General features: G+C 32.7%; 3 protein-coding genes across 4 annotated transcripts; 2 read left to right on the top strand and 1 right to left on the bottom strand.

Moving 5' to 3' along the window:
- Positions 1-1601: 1601 nt before the first annotated feature.
- On the top strand, positions 1602-4388 carry LOC110723258 (BTB/POZ domain-containing protein At5g66560-like). The gene is made up of 3 exons (XM_021902605.1): positions 1602-2148; positions 2273-3532; positions 3658-4388. The coding sequence occupies exons 1-3, from the start codon at positions 2029-2031 to the stop codon at positions 4210-4212; spliced, it is 1935 nt and encodes a 644-aa protein (XP_021758297.1). The 5' UTR covers positions 1602-2028; the 3' UTR covers positions 4213-4388.
- A 4961-nt stretch (positions 4389-9349) lies between these two features.
- LOC110697660 (cold-regulated 413 plasma membrane protein 2-like) lies at positions 9350-10851 on the top strand. Its single transcript, XM_021875076.1, has 4 exons — positions 9350-9818; positions 9955-10062; positions 10166-10236; positions 10327-10851. The coding sequence occupies exons 1-4, from the start codon at positions 9634-9636 to the stop codon at positions 10578-10580; spliced, it is 618 nt and encodes a 205-aa protein (XP_021730768.1). The 5' UTR covers positions 9350-9633; the 3' UTR covers positions 10581-10851.
- Positions 10852-13308: 2457 nt separating this feature from the next.
- On the bottom strand, positions 13309-17807 carry LOC110723247 (vesicle-associated membrane protein 724-like). 2 transcript variants are annotated; one of them, XM_021902589.1, is made up of 6 exons: positions 17721-17807; positions 14416-14663; positions 14171-14315; positions 13843-13963; positions 13688-13750; positions 13309-13577 (listed from the first exon to the last, which is right to left on the bottom strand). In XM_021902589.1, exons 2-6 carry the CDS (start codon positions 14615-14617, stop codon positions 13428-13430), a joined length of 681 nt encoding a protein of 226 aa, XP_021758281.1. In that variant the 5' UTR covers positions 14618-14663; positions 17721-17807; the 3' UTR covers positions 13309-13427. The 2 variants fall into 2 exon arrangements, with proteins under 2 accessions (XP_021758281.1, XP_021758286.1); XM_021902594.1 differs by lacking the exon at positions 17721-17807 and having other exon boundaries at positions 14416-14728.
- Positions 17808-18194: the final 387 nt, after the last annotated feature.

Below are 18194 nucleotides of genomic sequence, written 5' to 3'. Positions count from 1 at the left end.
AGTTTGCTATTGCATGCCTATCAATATTGTAGTAGTATAGTTTCAAATTCTTTAACATAAATAAACGAGCTTATGAACATAAATGAAAGAATTATTTGAGGAGAATAAAAAATGAAATTACATACTCCATACTTATGTGAACTTAAATGAACAAACACTTCTACCACGCGTCGTACTTCTATTTCAGGCTCAAGCTTATCCTCCCATCATAGTTTGTTTAAAATTATTCATTAACTGTACTGGATATTACTATGTTGGATGTCTAAGTTTATTGATCATTAACTCGATATTACTATGTATTGGAGAAAAATAATCTTACTTTCATTTTTCATGTGGCTGAGCTGAGGGTTTGTTCTCTTCAACTTATTTTCAATTCAGTTCGGTTCAGCTCCAATTAGTTCAGTTCCTAATTTCCTGCTCGATCTCATAAAATATTTAGTTCAGTTCAGTTCAACTCATTTCAGTATTTCAAAACAGGCCCTAAGTTTCATATATAGATGCAAAGATCATACAAAACTTAACCTAATAGTGAGTCTTTGGAGATAGGAATTTCCTTATTCTTTCCCTCGCTTTACACAAATTTAACTTGCAAATCTACATTGAAATGTATGAAATGATAGTATTTGCCACATCTCAAACTCTTTTTGCAATTGAATAATGGTTTTTTTTTTTTTTTTTTTTTTTTTTTTTTTTTTTTTATATTACTATATACATAGATGAGCCAACAATATTCAAATTATTGTACGTAAACCAGACCCATACGTAGTTTAAAAATCTCATACATTGATTCATTGTTTAACATTTGTGGGTGACAAAAGAAAGGCAATCCCAATAAAATAAATAGAGGGGGTCTCAAATTATTTATTGTAGTGATGTAAGAGAGGGGGAGTCTAGTACTCTGTTTATATTTCATTCAAAATTTCAAATTAAAGATTTATTTCAAAATAGAATTACTACCTTCATTTCTTATTATTTGCATTAAAGAAGGATTATTTGTATGATATAAAAAATTTATCTGTTACAAATAATACGAAATATAAAGGTATGTTAGTTGAAATGCATATTTTAAACATATTACGGAGTAACATTTCAAGTGTTACCTTGTCCGATAATTAAAGATAATACTTAAATATTGTCATATGAAAAAATTATTCCTATTTAGATGGTAATTGTCGTTAAAAAAAAACATTTATTAGATAAGAAATAAATAAAATTAAATTAAAACTATATGATGATCATGATGCTAATAATTAGTCACCACTAAAATACCCTAGTTACATCAATAACAGTGAATGTAGATATTTTAAAGTTTCATAACATGATAATATCATCTTAAAACTAATTTACATTTTATTATGTATACTAAGGGTCTGTTCTGATTAACTGAACTGAACTGAATATTTTATGAGAGAAGGAAATTAAGAATTGAACTGAACAAAAATGAACTTATTGGAACTGAACTGAACTGAATATTTTATGAGAGAAGAAAATTAAAAACTCTACTGAAAAGAACAAAAAATAAGCTGAAGAGAATAGACCTTAATACTACATTAATTTTTATAATAATTTTATGAAAAACTCACCTGCTGCATTTGTTTTGATTTCTTTGTAACCATAACAGAGATTTTCTTTATATTTTTGGACGGATTACTGTGAGATTCTTCTTCTTAATTGAAGACAGTAGGATATTTCTACAATCATAAAATAAATAATTAGAAAAAAAAGGTAGAATATTCAAAATAGAAAAATAAGGAAAGAAAGACTGTAGTTGGACCCCCTTCCCTTTTATATGTAAAATTAAACCAAAATCCTTTTCCTCATTATTGGATTCCATTATACCTTTCCTTTTTATTTTCTCTTCTTTCATCTTCACTTTATCATTTCCCATTTTTATTCCACTCATTTTTTTTTTTCTGTTTTTTTTTTTTTTTTGGGTTTCTCTCTATATTTCTTCATGCTTTTTTCATAGATCTGTAGCATTATAAGTTCTCTTTTGAGTTTTCTCAGAAAATAAATAAATAAATAAAAATGGTGAATGGAAAATCTGGTGCTGCTACTCCTAATAAAGGTCAAGCATGGTTTTGCACCACTGGTTTACCAAGCGACGTCGTTGTTGAAGTCGATGACATGACTTTCCATCTTCATAAGGTACTCGATTTGTTAGTTTTTTTTTTTTTTTTTTTTTTTTTTTTTTTTTTTTTTTTTTTTTTTTTTTTAAAAGGTGGAATTTTGTGTATTATTGTGTAATTTGTTAATTCGTAAATGATTTCAGTTTCCATTGATGTCGAAGAGTAAGAAACTCCACGACCTCATAAAAGAACAAGAAGCCAACAAAGTACAACCACTAGAGCAAAGACAAGATACACAAAACGACGACGTTGAATCCGAAGACGACGAAGACTTAGTTGAGCAAGAGCAATGCCACGTGTCACTCACAGAATTCCCCGGCGGCTCAGAGACATTCGAAGCCGCCGCGAAATTCTGTTACGGTGTAAAAATCGACCTGACCGCCGCCAAAGTGGCCCCACTCCGGTGCGCCGGAGAAGTTCTAGAAATGACGGAAGAATATTCTGAAGACAACCTCATCTCCAAAACAGAAAGATATCTCACAAACAACGTTCTCAAAAACATCAAGGATTCCGTGAAAGCGTTAAAATCATGCGAGTTTATATCGTCGCTTTCGGAAAACCTTGGCATTGTTGACCGATGCATTGATGCTATTTCATCGAAAGCGTCGCTTTATGATCCGACATTGTTCGGGTGGCCGGTAAACGACGTCGTTGTAACCTCTTCCGGAGGTTCTAGAAAGAAGAATATGACGTCGTCGAAGATGAGAGACGCATGGGTTGAAGATCTTGCTCAACTGAGCTCAAATCTCTTCAACCGAGTCATCTCCTCAATGAAAGAGAAAGAAGTGAATCCGGAGGTTATTGAGAGTTGTTTGATTCATTATGCGAAAAGATGTTTCCCTGGGATTAGTCGTTCCAACCGCAAGCCGACGCCATCATCGTCGATGATGGCGTCGGAAGCGGAGCAGAGACAGTTATTAGAGACGATAGTGTCAAACTTCCCGACGGAGAAGAGCTCTCGATCGCAAGCTGCGACGAGGTTTTTGTTCGGGTTATTGCGCACTGCGAACATTCTTAATGCTTCGGAAGCATGTAAATCTGCTGTGGAGAAAAAAATTGGAGCTCAACTAGAGCAAGCAACATTAGATGATTTGTTGATTCCGAGTTATTCGTACTTGACGGAAACTTTGTATGATGTTGATTGTATTGAGAGGATTTTAGGCCATTTTTTGGCGGATTTTGACGGGAGAGAAATTGAAGGTGATGGTGATCAAACCCTAGGTAATGCCCGATCACCGGCGATAATGCTCGTCGGAAAACTTATTGATGGTTACCTTTCGGAAATCGCTTCGGATTCGAACTTGAAACCGGAAAAATTCATTCAATTGGCTCTTTCGTTGCCGGAGGAAAAAGCACGGTTATATGATGATGGTGTTTATAGAGCCGTCGATGTTTATCTCAAGGTATTATCTTATATATTAAACTATTTCATTAATCATTTATTATATTAAATTTTGTATTAATTGTATAGTTGAAATGTTTAATGTGATTATTAAGTTGTGTTAATTATTTGTTGATGTTGTTATAGGCGCATCCATGGTTATCAGAGGAAGACAGAGAGAAAATAAGTGGAGTAATGGACTGTCAAAAGCTAACACTCGAAGCGTGCACACACGCAGCACAAAACGAGCGGCTGCCACTAAGAGCAGTAGTTCAAGTACTCTTTTTTGAGCAGCTCCAACTCCGGCACGCCATCGCCGGTACTCTAATCACAGCCGACATTGCGGCGAGTGAGTCCACTCGTCCTTCGGTCCAAGACGAGGACGAGGGGGAGAGGGATGGCGGCGATGGTGGAACCGGGGCGGGGAGGGAACAGAGTACATGGAAGGAGGCAATAAGGGAGAATCAAGTGTTGCGGCTAGATATGGATAGTATGAGGACAAGAGTACATGAGTTAGAAAGGGAGTGTTCAAGTATGAAGAGAGTAGTTCAAAAGATTGATAAGGTGGGAAGTGCTTCTCCGAGTTGGAGAAGCACTATAACACGTAAGTTTGGGTGTAAGTTTAAGACACAAGTTTGTGATTCGCATGAATCAACGGTTGTGGAGAATAGGAAAGGGAGACATCACACCAATCAACGGTGATTAATTAAGTCTAGTAAAAGTAAAAACAATGTGTCTATAGGATTAGAGAATTATATTTAAATTCATACTTAATTGATAGGCATATTTCGTACAATTTGTAATTTTGTTGATTGTGTATTTGGAATTGGAAAAAGAGAGGTTCAACTAGCATTCTAGCAGTATTATTTGGTGTGGTATTTCTCGATTCTTTTATTATCTTCTGGATTTGGTAAATTCTTTTTGGTGCGATCTGATATGATGAGTACATAATGATGTTTTTATACTCCGTAAATGAACCTTCATAATTTACAAATGACAATAAGGTAGATAAAATTCGAAAAGGATCCTGAAGTCAGTATTGTAACCGCATTAATAGTGTACGAGTAATATAGTATTACTGTATTAGTAAAGTTGGTACTATTGTAGTGAGTCACTTTATTGCGCCAAATAAAATTATGTGAAAGTTGGCAATACCAAAAAATATTGTGGGACTTTTGAGGTGGAATGGAGGGAGAGAGAGAGGGACCGCTAGAGGCCAAGATGTATGGGGGAGTGGCCTACGGTAGTGGGGGGAAGTTGGGGGGGAATTACTACTTTATTTGTGCGAATGATTTGGGGGACTGAATGGGTCCGGGTTCGGGTTTGGGTGCGAGTCTGAGTTCGAGTCTGAGTCCGTCCGAAAGACTTTAAGGTTATATTAGTACTAGTAAACGTAAGATGGAGAAGTGAGTGGGTCGCATTGAAGTGGCCGGTGAACAATACAGTTGCCCATGCAAGAGTGGGGTTGCTCGTGAAGTTGCCTACCTGATACGTAATGGAATCATTTGGTTTGGGGCATGTACTCAATTGGTGTGCAAATGTTTTAGGTGTTTTAGATCTTAAATTGCCGGCGAAGTTAAGACTAGTTGTAGCGTGTAAATGAGATTAACAAAATACTAATTTGTACTTTTTTAAAAAAAAAATTGGTATAATGATTATTGATTAATAAGCTGGTAGTGTTTGGGTAATAAAAAAAAAAAAACTAAGTTCATTTAAGGCATGCTTATTGAGATTCATCAAGCCATGTTGAAGTAAGAGAAAGTTAGTTGCATGAGAAAAAGTAGAATGGGAAAAGTAGGTTTTGTTTGGGTGGCAGATTAAACTCAGGATTTGTGTGAGTAAAATGAGGCGAAAAGGGTGATTGGTTTGTAGGGGGGAATTAGTACACAGTAAGGTTGGCAATGCTTGATAAAATATACTAAGCTCTTAGTGCGAATTAATTCCACTTTAAAGAAAGGGCGGATGAGATTTGAACCCGTGAACCCGTGACCTTTGTGTCACACTGGCTCCAATACCATGTTAATGTATCAACTCAACCAAAAGCTTAAGTTAATAGTTGAGGCCCATGAATATGTTTTATACCCTATCAAATAATTTATTAATATTAAAAAATATTTATGAACAAAGAATAAGTATTTCCTAACGGCTCTATATTACTTTGATTACAGCTTTTTGTTAATTACAATAATATACTTGTACGTTAAACTGTTAACTATGTATATGGATGATGTTGGATTAATTTTATGAGTGTTAGAGTTTTAAAGTTTTACTATAATTAAAATCTTGTAAGGGTCAAATTATGCATTTACAAATGTGTTGATTGAACTTCCGCAATTTTACAAATACATAGGAAGTACTTTAAAAGGTTGTACACTATACAACAGTAGGTGGTTTAGTGGAAAAGAAGTTTGTGGAACAAATTAACAAACACAAATTCATCTTTAATAATCTAAAGTACGCGGTTTACGTAAAATAAACGAACTAAAGATTCGAATAGAATATGGAGTAGAATATTTGAGGATCGGATTTGCATTATAAATATTTTGCATAAAATTTGGTTGTTACAGTAAGAGCTTTTAGTGGAATAACATTCGAACAGCGCTTTTGAGTTGGTGAAAAGCTCATAATAATTATGTTTGTGCTTCTCACAAAATAAACTATGAATGTTATTTCAGTGATAATATGAAATGGGTCTGGGCAATCCGAATAAAGAGGAGAAGAGTTTGGTCTACAAACAAGGCTTAGGAGTTTCTATACTAGAATCAATTGGCAATAGTAGGGGTAATTTCTCTACATTATAAAGTGGAACCATCTCTCATTTTTTTTCTCCAATATAGGACATACACAAGTGGACTACAATGAGTTTCAACAAAGAATTCAACTACATTCTTCAAAGGTGGTGAACTTTCAACACTGTAACTCAATACAAAACTCTCTAGATACATAAACCAACAGAAAAAGATCGTAGAGTGTGTTGTACATAGGTCGTTTAAACCTATTTAATTATTTATAAGTTATAACGATAAGACCGATTTAAATAATTATTTAATCATATAGTATGAAGCATCAGATAGCTAATTTTAAATTGATTAATTATCTAATAAGAAATTAAAAGGAAGCAAATTTGTTTGGTCGTTTTGGCGATCATACTCATAGAATTTGAATATCAAAGTTCAACCAACGAGTTAGAATAAACTTAGAAGAGAATTGTTTCTTTTGTTAGTTCAATTTGGCCTTTGCACATAGCTCAAGTATATCTTAAAAAGGTATTGGCAATTATTTTGTTGTCTTTCTACAATATTTTAAGAGAAGCTTTTTTTTTTCCCCTTCCAAATAGAACAGCTTTGGAGCATGTTGATCAATTTCTTAAGTCGATCTTATACTGATAAATATTATCTAAGTTCAAATAACAACTAAATACGAGAATTAGGGCTTGTTCACATTTACTGAACTGAACTGATTGGAGCTGAATTGAACTGAACTGAGTTCAAATGTATTTTATGAGAGAGGGAAATTAAGAGCTAAACTAAACTGATTAGAGTTGAACTGAACTGAAATTAAGTAAATGTGAATAGGCCCTTAGTTTTAATAAATTCTAATTAAATGAAATAAGATAAGTTCATAACAGGTAATGAAAATTAGTGAATAAAACACAATGTTAATGGAAGAAGTCATAAAATTTGAATTTCTATGGAAAAAAATACTACAAAGTATGTAATAATTATGATGTCTTCTATATGTCAGTTTGTCAAATTATATGAGCCTTAGAAACCCAAAAATGTAATGTCAACATGTACAATTGAAGTATAGTACATTAACAAACTTGTAAAATCAATCTCCACATTGTGCATATGCATAATTAGTTAATTACTAATTACCAGGTCAAACACAATGTGAATTATCAACTATCACCAAGTCTCCTTGAACCTAACATGTAACAAACTTTAAAAATCAATCTCATCTTTCGGTGCATCCATATAATATTATCTCCTTGTGTTTAAGCAATAATGTTAATTAACGATGATAATCATAATCCAAAAGTGAAGACGACCTTTTCAACGTGGGAAAATTGGGTAATTATTAGTCAAATTATGAAATAATCAAGTAATTATCAAGGCCCAAAAAAGTAGACTTTGGCATAAAACTCGGGCCATTGAAAACATAGATCAAGTATAATGATGACACTCATAGTTTAATATACCATAATTTCTTGACAATCATGTGTGAAAAGTTTTTTCATTGATTTAGGACAAAGGAAAAGACGTTCTAAAAAGGTTAAAAATAATATGGTGGAAATGCCTTTCTATAGGACTAATAGGAGTAGGTGGTAAACAGGTTATTAAAAGGGTCATGCATAACCTGCTACTATCCTTTATTTTTGACAAAATAATTTCTGCCCACAAGAATCCTGTTCATGATTGAAATCGTCTTTTGTGGGATCAAATTATAATACTAATTATATTTCATTTACTTGTCCTATTTTTCTATTTAAATTATTGCTTTATTTAATCAAATTTATTATAAAATAAAAAATAAAAAAATCACACTCGCCCCCTTTACATTTTCTAGCATATAATGCTAGGCAAATGATATAAATGGAGACAATGAAAGTATAGAATATGTTTTTGGCTTAAAATGTGTATTGAATTAAATTTACGGCCTGTTCACATTTATTTAATTTCAGTTCAGTATTTAATTTTCCTAAATGTGAATACGTCCTTAATATTGGAATTTTTTTTTTTTTTTTTTTTTTTTTGTGTTTCACCCGGTTCACCTTTTGAGCTAATCCGGATTTGGGGATCGTTTTTGGGTGGTTAAATACCACTCCCCTTCGAATTGTTGTTGCGGGAGATCAAACACGGGTCCTCCGTGCCAATTGTAGTCTCAATCACCACTACACCAACATTTAATTTGTTATTGGAATTCCCTTTATCTTATACTACGTATAAATTCTAGATATGTAATGAAAGTTGAACCTTTATTCATGAGAGCATACTGGAAATAAGGATATGGGCATGATATAGTTGTTTTTTCATTTTCCCAAAATTAGAATAAGTCTTTTTGGTAGTTAGTAGTGACCAGCATTGTTTCATTATTTTTAGACGTATTTCTTTGTATTGTTGTGCCTATTATTGTACATATTTAATTATTAATACCTCTGATTATGTCTAAAAAAAGAAAAAATCATTTATTCAGACAAATCAAAAGTATTACACAATTATTTTTTTTCTTACATATCAAAAATAATTTAAATTATTCCCTAAATTGTGAAAAATTGCAAAATTATGGTTAGAGATGGAGGATTGGGTGGAGCGTTATAATTATAATAAATTTTAAAAAGTTTACATTAATACATATCTTTAATCTATGTATCGAAAGAGAGTACAAAAAACTGTTAAATCGATCTCTTCAACAAATAAAAGTAGTTTATAGTTTTGATGTATTATGTATATTATACATATGACTTGAAATTAAGGAATGATATTTAGCTCCAAAAATATGAATGGTTAGCTTTTCGTCCTAATGACTATGTAAAAATGTACCACATTACATTGAGATGCAAAAATTAACTACTCCGTACGACTCTACAAGACTACAAATACTACCTCCGCTAAATGTTATGTGCAACTTTGAGGTATTATTTGTGAGATATAAAATATTCCAAAGTTGCACATAACATTTAACGGAGGTAGTATTAATTCTGAATTGAAGCAGCTTAGAAAATTACTTTATCCTTATTTATTTGGGCTGGACCATCTCATTGTAATTCATAATGGCAGATCAGATGACAACTTGAAGCTAAAAACATTGAAAAACAAGCAATATTTTTTGGGCCTTTCATAAATAGAAACATGGGCCAATTTTGTACAAAGGCATAAATGGGCTTATGGGCTTATAGTATAAACTAACAAGTGTAGTTCCGCTTGTTAAGGTTTCAGCAGCCTATTCATTCGGATCAAGCAAATTTTGTGGCTATTTTACATTCTAATACGTTCGAAACGTTACTTTATTTTCTTCAATCTTCACATACTTACCGTAATAATATTACACTTTGGTTTTTCACACACATATTATCATTTTATAGGATTTAAGCGAGCTAAGGAAAAGAATAGGAGACCGAAAATGGGCAGAGGAGTGAATTATATGGCAATGACACCTGAGCAACTAGCCGCGGCCAATTTGATCAACTCCGACATCAATGAGCTCAAGATCGTTGTGATGACACTCATTCATGATGCTTCTAGACTCGGCGGCACCTCAGGATTTGGAACTCATTTTCTTAGATGGCTAGCCTCTCTTGCTGCTATGTGAGTTTCTATTTTCATTCGCAATTCAATTGCCTATTGACTAGGTACCATATGATCATGTATCATAGTTTGGCTGATGAAATAGAAGTGGCTTCTTGTATTTGCTAACGCAAAATTTTTAATATTTTCAATGCAGTTACTTGTTGATCCTGGATCGCACAAATTGGAGAACCAACATGCTCACATCACTCTTAGTACCATACATATTCCTCAGTCTTCCTTCTGGCCCTTTTTACCTTCTTAGGTTATTCTTCCTTTCCTTCTCTATTACCATCATATAGCACCCTGCTTTCTATAATGGTTTAATTCATCGATCATATAACTAACTCACAAATTACATGCCACAGGGGTGAGGTTGGGAAATGGATTGCTTTTGTCGCGGTTGTGCTAAGGCTATTCTTCCACCGCCGCTTCCCAGGTACATATCATCCTCTAAACTCACACTCCTTATCTGTATCAGCTCATGAAATCATTTACGAAATAACAATTGAACACGTAAAATGTGCAGAATGGTTAGAGATGCCAGGATCACTGATACTATTGTTGGTGGTAGCTCCAGAATTGCTAGCACACAAATTAAAGGATAGTTGGATGGGAGTTGTAATTCTGTTAATCATAGGGTGTTATTTGCTGCAAGAACATATCAGGGCAACTGGTGGTTTAAGAAATTCGTTTACTCAAAGCCATGGAATTTCCTATACGATTGGGCTGCTTCTCTTATTGGCTTACCCAATTTGGTCCATGGTTATTTTCATGATTTAATTTGTTCATCAACTTTTACTTTTTAAATTATACACTGCCATAATTATTACTCCTGTTAAATTTGTGAAATAGGTAATTAAAAGGTTTTCATCCAATTTTCATCAATCCCATCCCATTTTCTTTGGTCCAACTTTTGCTTTCTAATGTCATTCATTATAAATCCTTGAGAAATGATAAATCTATTCCCGTTATATTTATACAAGAATCAATCAAGGGCCTTTTTTGAAAACTAAACTTAAGGCCTGTTCTCGTTGACTGAACTCAGGTGAACTGAACTGAACTAAATATTTTATTAGAGAAGGAAATTAGAAGCTGAACTGAACTGATTGAATTTCAACGTAAGAGAACAGACCCTTAATTGGAGGTGAAATGAATATTAAGAGAAGAAAATTAAGAACCGTACTTATTAGAACTAAATTAAACTAAAAATAATCTGAAGAAAACAGTTTCAAAATTAACATTTAAAAGCATATTCCTCTTTAAATCCGTAATTGTTCAAAACTATTGCAAAGTACAGAGTAGTTTATACAAGAATACTTTACCAACTAAATTAACTAAAAACAATTTGATTAGAACAAAAACTTTACCAACTAAAATTAACCAATTAATACAAGAAAAATGAAGAAATAGAAATATATATTTTGAATATTTTCAATTTAAATTTAAAAGAGCTTTGATGATTGAAAGCGGGGTAAAACGCTCATATTCTATGGGTGTATAGATGAGTCTATCATGCCATTAAAATAGCAATTCAGAACGAGGAATTTTTATAATCACTGCTATTTTACCCCAACTTTGGAAAAATTTCTTTAATTCAATTTGTTGCTAACTAATTCCATTATTATTATTGTAACTTTCATTTTAAGTAAAGTAAAATAATGGACCACATTTCTAAACAGAAACAAATCCCTACATAATATCCCATCAAATGAAAGCCCATTATTGCTCATCATAGGAAAATCATTATATGGTTTTGTAAACACCTTTTAATACTATATATATATTAACATTATGTTATAATTTATTCATTAATAAAACTATACAATTGAATCAATATTAACTTAAAATTATCAAGATTAAAAATTTCATCCAGGTTGAAAAAGCAGAGAAAGGGGGGAAATTGCAGCTCAAAAGTGCTTGAAAAATAATCATGAATAGCATAGAATAACTACCACTATTCTCATTAATTTAATGAGTGTAATTACTTTCTCATCATAGCTGCTTTTGCTTCCCTTTTAAGCCTTCACAAACACCCAGAATAATAATCAATTGAAACAAATATTAATGAAATTGCAAATTAAAAAAAAAAAAAGTTCAAATTTATTTATAAAATTTCATGAAATTAAAATTAAAGAAAAAGAGGGAAGAAATGTATGATTCCTCTCAGACAAATGCCTCGTTTTGTCGTCACAATGTTAAGAATGGATCGGACTCGTCATCTGTTTGTATCATCAATGAGAAATCAACCATTTCTTCTGAAATTTACACCAAATTTTTTTTTCCAAAAAACTAACAAACAAATTAAATTCAAACAAATAAAATAGATTATTCAAAAAATATTGAGAAAAATCGAAAACAAAAACAAAATGGATTGAAAATGAAGAGTGAGAAAGGAGGAGAGAGATTGGAAGAGAAATGGAGAAGAAGGAGGAGTAATTATAGGTAAAGTCTAAAAAAAGCGGTGGATATTAGGGTTAAGGAGTAGGGTTGAAAGTCAACTACTCATTATTTGGTCTAAGTTAGGCCCAGGCCCAGGCCCATTTACCCACTTGAAGAATTTCCATTCAACCCTCGTCTAATGAAGTAATGATGTGTAATGAGTAGTCACCATGTGTTGTTAAGGGAAAATTAAATGATTAGGGGTTACTTTGATTTGCTTCTAAGGTTTCATGATTTGAGCATGGGGTTAAACATTAAAATTATAAGGAATTTTGAGAGTTAGGTTAAGATGATTTGAAGCAATGGGAATATTATTGTTAATATTTTTAGTTTTGTTCGTTTTGATTTGTGTTAGAAAGTTAAAAAAAATGGAGTCCTATGAGGGTGGGAGACTTGAATTAGAAGTCGATTATTTGGTTAGCTAGATAACCAAAGTTGAATGGAATTGAATGATTTGTATCGATGTGCCTGGACTTGGTTGTTAATGTCATTATCATTGATTAATTTGATTTTAGTTATATTTACTCAAATAATATCAATTCAAACTTAACAAATAATACAATAAGTACTGATAGTCTGATAGATATCAACTATATATATATATATATATATATATATATTTTTTTTTTTCTCATAGACACTTTGGAATGAAGATTTCCTTATTCTTCCCCCCACTTCCAAATGGCCTAGCCAGCTAATACGGACCAGGTAATGTCAATTAGGTACATTTATGAGAACAATAAAGTATAAGATAAAAGTCCATGTGCTTTACTTTTTTGGGAAAACGCCTAGACAAAATATTTGACCTACAAGCCTTTATCAAAAATTACAATTTCATTACATTATTTCCTAGTCTGATATACGGAGTACTTCCCCCCAAATTTCTTAGAGCAAATAGTTTATCATATTAGCTTGTTTCATACATGTGTAACATCTTTTAGCTGTGGTGTACCAAAAAAAAAAAAAAAAAAAAAAAAAAAAAAAAAAAAAAAAAGAAATCTCATTCAACTGTTATCTATTTTTTCAAAAAAAAAAAAAAAAAAAAAAGCACAATTGAACAATAAGATAATTTTGAAACAAAACCGAATACTTCTCATAAAACAATGAAGGCAAACGTTGCCAATTGTCCTCTTCACCTCTTTGTACAACATACATAATGTAACACAGCCAGTCCACAAATCATAGCAGTCAGCTACAGTTAAAACCGTTGCAAATTGAAGCCCAAATAATCAATGCCAAAATCAGAAAAATTACTCCTAGGATGATTAGTTTTATTTTGGCATTCTGATACCACATCTTCCTTCTTATCTCTATTGCTCTATTTTTGTACTCAAGAGACTGAAACAACAAAGAATTAACTACATATATTAGCAATTGCACAATCCTTCTAAGAAAAGGCGGTATGTTTTTCACTTTCAAATAGATGGAGTATGATATAAATGAATTACCGAATCATGTAGAGCCTCAGCCTTGTCTACAACAGTGTTTATTTGCTCCCCTCTCTCAATAATCTAGAATACAAAGCAATTAAACAGATAAGCGTTAAACTCAAAACATTGCAATCGTTCAAATCCATTTCCTTATTAGTCTCAACTTTATTTACCTTGTTTACATTGTCTGTTATGATAACTTGGACCTCGGAAATTTGAGCTTTCACTTTTGCTACCCTATCAATTTCTTCAGCATGATCAACAACCCATTGCATATTTTGCTTCATTATAGGCCTGCTCATTATACCGGAAAAAATAAGCTAACATAAAAGTTATGTTAACTGGAGGAAACACATTTTTTTTTCAAGAAACTTTCTTCCATATTCCTTTATTTGGTTTGTTCAGAAATCAAAATTCAGTTCAAATTAACTTACTGCGTACCAAATTTAATCTAAGTGTTTAGATTTAGATGTTTAGTTTGGCAAGGACTTAAAAACATACCCAAATTTCTTACTGAGACTTTTTGCAGTGGCAGCATCCCCTTCCCCATGACCATATCTTTTCTTGAAGTCCTGTTTAATTCGGTCAAGAAACTCGAATAGAATCTGTTGTGTTCCCACGGTTTCTCTGGCTACAACACCGTAAACTGCACATTTGGAAAAGAGCATACCTCAGCATAAGCATATTACTTAGAACATACTCCTTTTAATCTAACAAATAAATGTTATTTGGAATGTTATGACTACCATATGGTCCATATCCCTCTTCAACTAGGAAATTAAAAGTGTGGCCATCGTATTTCATGGTGAACTTCTTGTGAGGATCAGCAGGGAGATTCTCGAGCCATTGAGCAGCAATGCTCGGTAAGTTGCTAGGCCGGGTGGTGTGCTCAGCCAATATAACCGCCCCTCGAGCTACAAAACTGTATACAATCCATTCTTGACCCATGTTATTATCCCCAAAGTACCAGGATTTGGAGGTTTCGTAGCTTAATCTGTAAGTGGCAAGAAGTTTTAGAAAGAGCTCTGAAAAATACGTACAATATATACCTTGCTATTAACTTTGGCTTGTTTAATCTGTATATATTTGAAGCTGAAATTTCTTTATTAACTTAAAGAAATAATTCTTGAAAAAATCAGATGTTGAAATTGTCTTATTTCAAAATGTATCAGCGTTTGGTTAAGAAGACCTTTTCTTTTCCTTCCAAGAAAAAGCATAGATTTAGTTTAATTGACGAGGTTTGTTCAATATTTTGGTCATCTTGACCAAGGAACATCACATACTGGATTCAATATATCGTTAGCATTCTGTTCACGCCATCAAGCTATTCACTTTTGAAGACATTATTTTACATATAAACAATTTGCAACTATATATATGCTAATATGCAAACACACCTGCGGCCTATTTGACAAACAAATATAAATGGGATGAAGTAATAGTGTAATACATTTCAGAATTATTTCTTTGAAAATTATTCAAGAATAATATTCCAAAGTTTTGATGAACCTTCTTCCCATCTAGAGACAAGTTTGAAATCTAACCCAAAGGAAAGTCTCAATCTTCAGGATTAAATTTAAAACTCCAGATTCTTTTCAAATATACTCATCCTTTTTCACATTATTTACTCTAAAATTCACCTCAATTATCCTATAGCATTTTTTTTTTTTTGACAAAGATATATAAAATATCAGTTATTTGATCTTTATCATTGAAGGGGATAGCATTTATCTTTTGGGAGGATCAATAATCTACTTGTAGTAATTATCTTATTAAAAGTGGTGGTTATACCTACACTGACCAGGACTTCATTCCTAAAAAAATAAAAAAAGAAAATGACAAGGACTTCATTGTGTAAAGTACAAAAACTATTAGAGAAACTACTAGCAATATTAGCCTCAAGTCTTCAATAGAAGAAGACCTCTTATCATCGTATGACTCCTATCCTATCTTTTTGTCCTACTCATATAACCACAAAATACCCAAACTACCTAGATTAAGCTCTCTTTTTCTCAGTTTTACATAGCACTATAGCAGAGAATAAAGAACCCTTCATGCAACCCTCTAAGAGTCTAAGGTAAATCCTTGAGGCAATTGGCGGCGAAGCAGATGCTGGCCAACCATCTTTCTTCAATGTAGGTTTTGCGTCGAGTTTGATCTGCTACCTTCGATCTCACTTCACGCACATTGCCTCGGTAAGTTGCCTGGATCTCTTATTAGGCACTCTCATTTAATTGAATAAAAATCAAAATCATTTTTAACAAATACAAACTCGTGTGTCCAACCTAGACGTATGATGTGGCTAGATAATAAGAGTTCTTGTTTCAAATCTTACACATTGGTAGAAAGCGTATTACATTTGAATTCGCACAATATTTGTTGTGATGATTTATTGTAAAGGCAAGAAAAAATACATCATTAAGGTTATATTAAAGTTTTTGTAATTTTTGTAAAAATCATTAATTACCTAGTCAATAGCTAAGTATATTATGCCTAAGATAGAGCCTAGAATCATGCCTATTAACAATGCAGAGGTTAAGAGAATGAATATAAATATGAATATTTAGTTGTCTACATACATACTGACATACATAAAGAAATGTGCTTTAGATCATTTTTTTTTTTTTTTAGAAAACTAGGGACTCTATACTGCTCCATTGGATTAGTAGACAATAATTCCTTTGGAAATGCAGAGTACCCTGACATTGAATAATACACCATCTTTGTTCCAAATCAGTTGCATTGCTATGTTGCATCTGATTCGTGATAGATGGTGACAGACTCATCTTGTGTAGATGATACAAATTCGTTTCAAATATCTAGCAAGTTATTAGATGATTGAGGAAAGTTTTTAACAGTGTGTTTGGATAGGGTAATTTGGAGGGGTAGGGAGGGAAGAGAAAGCGAGGAATTTCGTCCCTATTATTCCCTCCCTTCCTAATACTTCCAATGTTGATACATTTGGAAGAAAAAAAGCAAAGTTTCTTTCCCTTTTGTCCCCTCCCTTCCCTTTCCTTTCTCTGGTCTTTCCTTCTTTTTATTCTGTATTAGAATTTCTAAGTAACCTATTAGAGCACTCACACTAGTGAGCAAAATTTTTTTTGCTCATTCTCTCTCTAGCCACTTTCTCTCTCTTACCAACCATGAGCATTTTTTGTGAGCATTTTTTGTGAGCAAATTTTATCCCACTAGTAAGCAAAAAAAAAATTGCTCATCAATCTCTCTCCTACTTTTTCACATACCCCATCAACATTTCTCTCTCTTACACATCACCATATTATTATTAATTATGTTTTGGTTAAATGAAGTTTTAGTGCTACTAATTACAATTATACTATTATTTAACTTAATACAATTATTAAATATTAATTAATAATATTGAATTTTAATCGCTAAACAATTATAAATTATAAATCTCACTAGAAATGGGAGAAGAATAATATAGAGTGTTTTTGTGATTTTTGAAATTATACCAAAATATGTCAAAATTGATCTCTATTTGTAGAGAAAAAAAATTATAACTGTTGATAATTTTTTTTTTAATTATAAATCGGCCAAAATAGCCGTTTTAAATTAATTACCGTTTAAAAACGGTAATATTTGCTGATTGGAGGAAGAAGCTGACAGAGACATTGGAGAAATGCTGGGCCCCACATAGTTACTATTCATCCTCAAATTTGCTCATAAGATGAGCAAAATCAGAAATGCTCATGAGCATTTTTCAATATGCTCATTGATGGGGAACCATTTTTAACAAATTTGCTCACCATTTTTGCTCATGAGCAAAAAAATGCTCACTGATGTGAGTGCTCTTAGGGTCTGGTGCAGATATAATTTCGCTATACTGAAAGATTGGTTTTTGTTGTATGATGACAGGTAAATTTTACCAACTGCTTCGTATCATTATTGTACATATTTTATAACTTTCTGTCTCATCAAACTGGCAGAAAATGTAATCACTCTAGCAAACAATGTGTTATTAATATTAAGCTACTATTAATTGAACCCACAAGTCACAAGAGATTAAAATGTGATGAGATCTAAGACTTACCTTGAAGACGAGGAACTGGATTGCCAATCAGTGTTCAATGATTTGCATGAAATTTGACTAATGGCAAAGTTCTGCCTTTATCTGAACATATACACCGACAATCTGACAGAGGGTATGAACATAGCTCCACTGAAGTTCCATGACGCTAAACTCCTATATCATCTGACTTGCATAATGAGATGAAGGGATCATTCAAAACCCTGATTTGATCCTACTCTGAAGTTCAGCTTCCTGCTGGTAGGACTGTGCTCTTCTTCACTATTAAGGGACTTCTAACAGTTAAAAAGCCAAAAAGCTACATTGGAAAATTACTTGTCCCATCATATGCTATTTTCTCCAAAGAGGTAGCTATAACTATAACAATTTAGTAGTGTTGCAAGCTCGAGGAGAAATTTGAACAAGAAGAACAACACTTCATCATCCAAGGAGCCAGCGCGTAGTCTTGCCAGGAGCAAGCCTGAGAGCTGGGTGGTG

Source organism: Chenopodium quinoa, unplaced genomic scaffold (assembly GCF_001683475.1).
Source record: "Chenopodium quinoa cultivar QQ74 unplaced genomic scaffold, ASM168347v1, whole genome shotgun sequence".
Classification (NCBI taxonomy): domain Eukaryota; kingdom Viridiplantae; phylum Streptophyta; class Magnoliopsida; order Caryophyllales; family Amaranthaceae; genus Chenopodium; species Chenopodium quinoa.
This window is presented reverse-complemented; position numbering and strand designations above follow the sequence as displayed.

Excerpts from the sequence above, each read along its gene's own strand:
- LOC110723258 (XM_021902605.1), top strand. The coding sequence starts at position 2,029 with ATGGTGAATGGAAAATCTGGTGCTGCTACTCCTAATAAAGGTCAAGCA. Across the intron at positions 2,149-2,272 it reads TGACTTTCCATCTTCATAAG|TTTCCATTGATGTCGAAGAG; the intron begins GTACTCGATTTG and ends AAATGATTTCAG. Across the intron at positions 3,533-3,657 it reads CCGTCGATGTTTATCTCAAG|GCGCATCCATGGTTATCAGA; the intron begins GTATTATCTTAT and ends ATGTTGTTATAG.
- LOC110697660 (XM_021875076.1), top strand. The coding sequence starts at position 9,634 with ATGGGCAGAGGAGTGAATTATATGGCAATGACACCTGAGCAACTAGCC. Across the intron at positions 9,819-9,954 it reads CTAGCCTCTCTTGCTGCTAT|TTACTTGTTGATCCTGGATC; the intron begins GTGAGTTTCTAT and ends TTTTCAATGCAG. Across the intron at positions 10,237-10,326 it reads CTTCCACCGCCGCTTCCCAG|AATGGTTAGAGATGCCAGGA; the intron begins GTACATATCATC and ends TAAAATGTGCAG.
- LOC110723247 (XM_021902589.1), bottom strand. The coding sequence starts at position 14,617 with ATGGGTCAAGAATGGATTGTATACAGTTTTGTAGCTCGAGGGGCGGTT. Across the intron at positions 14,316-14,415 it reads AGAGGGATATGGACCATATG|TTTACGGTGTTGTAGCCAGA; the intron begins GTAGTCATAACA and ends CCAAATGTGCAG. Across the intron at positions 13,964-14,170 it reads AGTCTCAGTAAGAAATTTGG|GCCTATAATGAAGCAAAATA; the intron begins GTATGTTTTTAA and ends TATAATGAGCAG.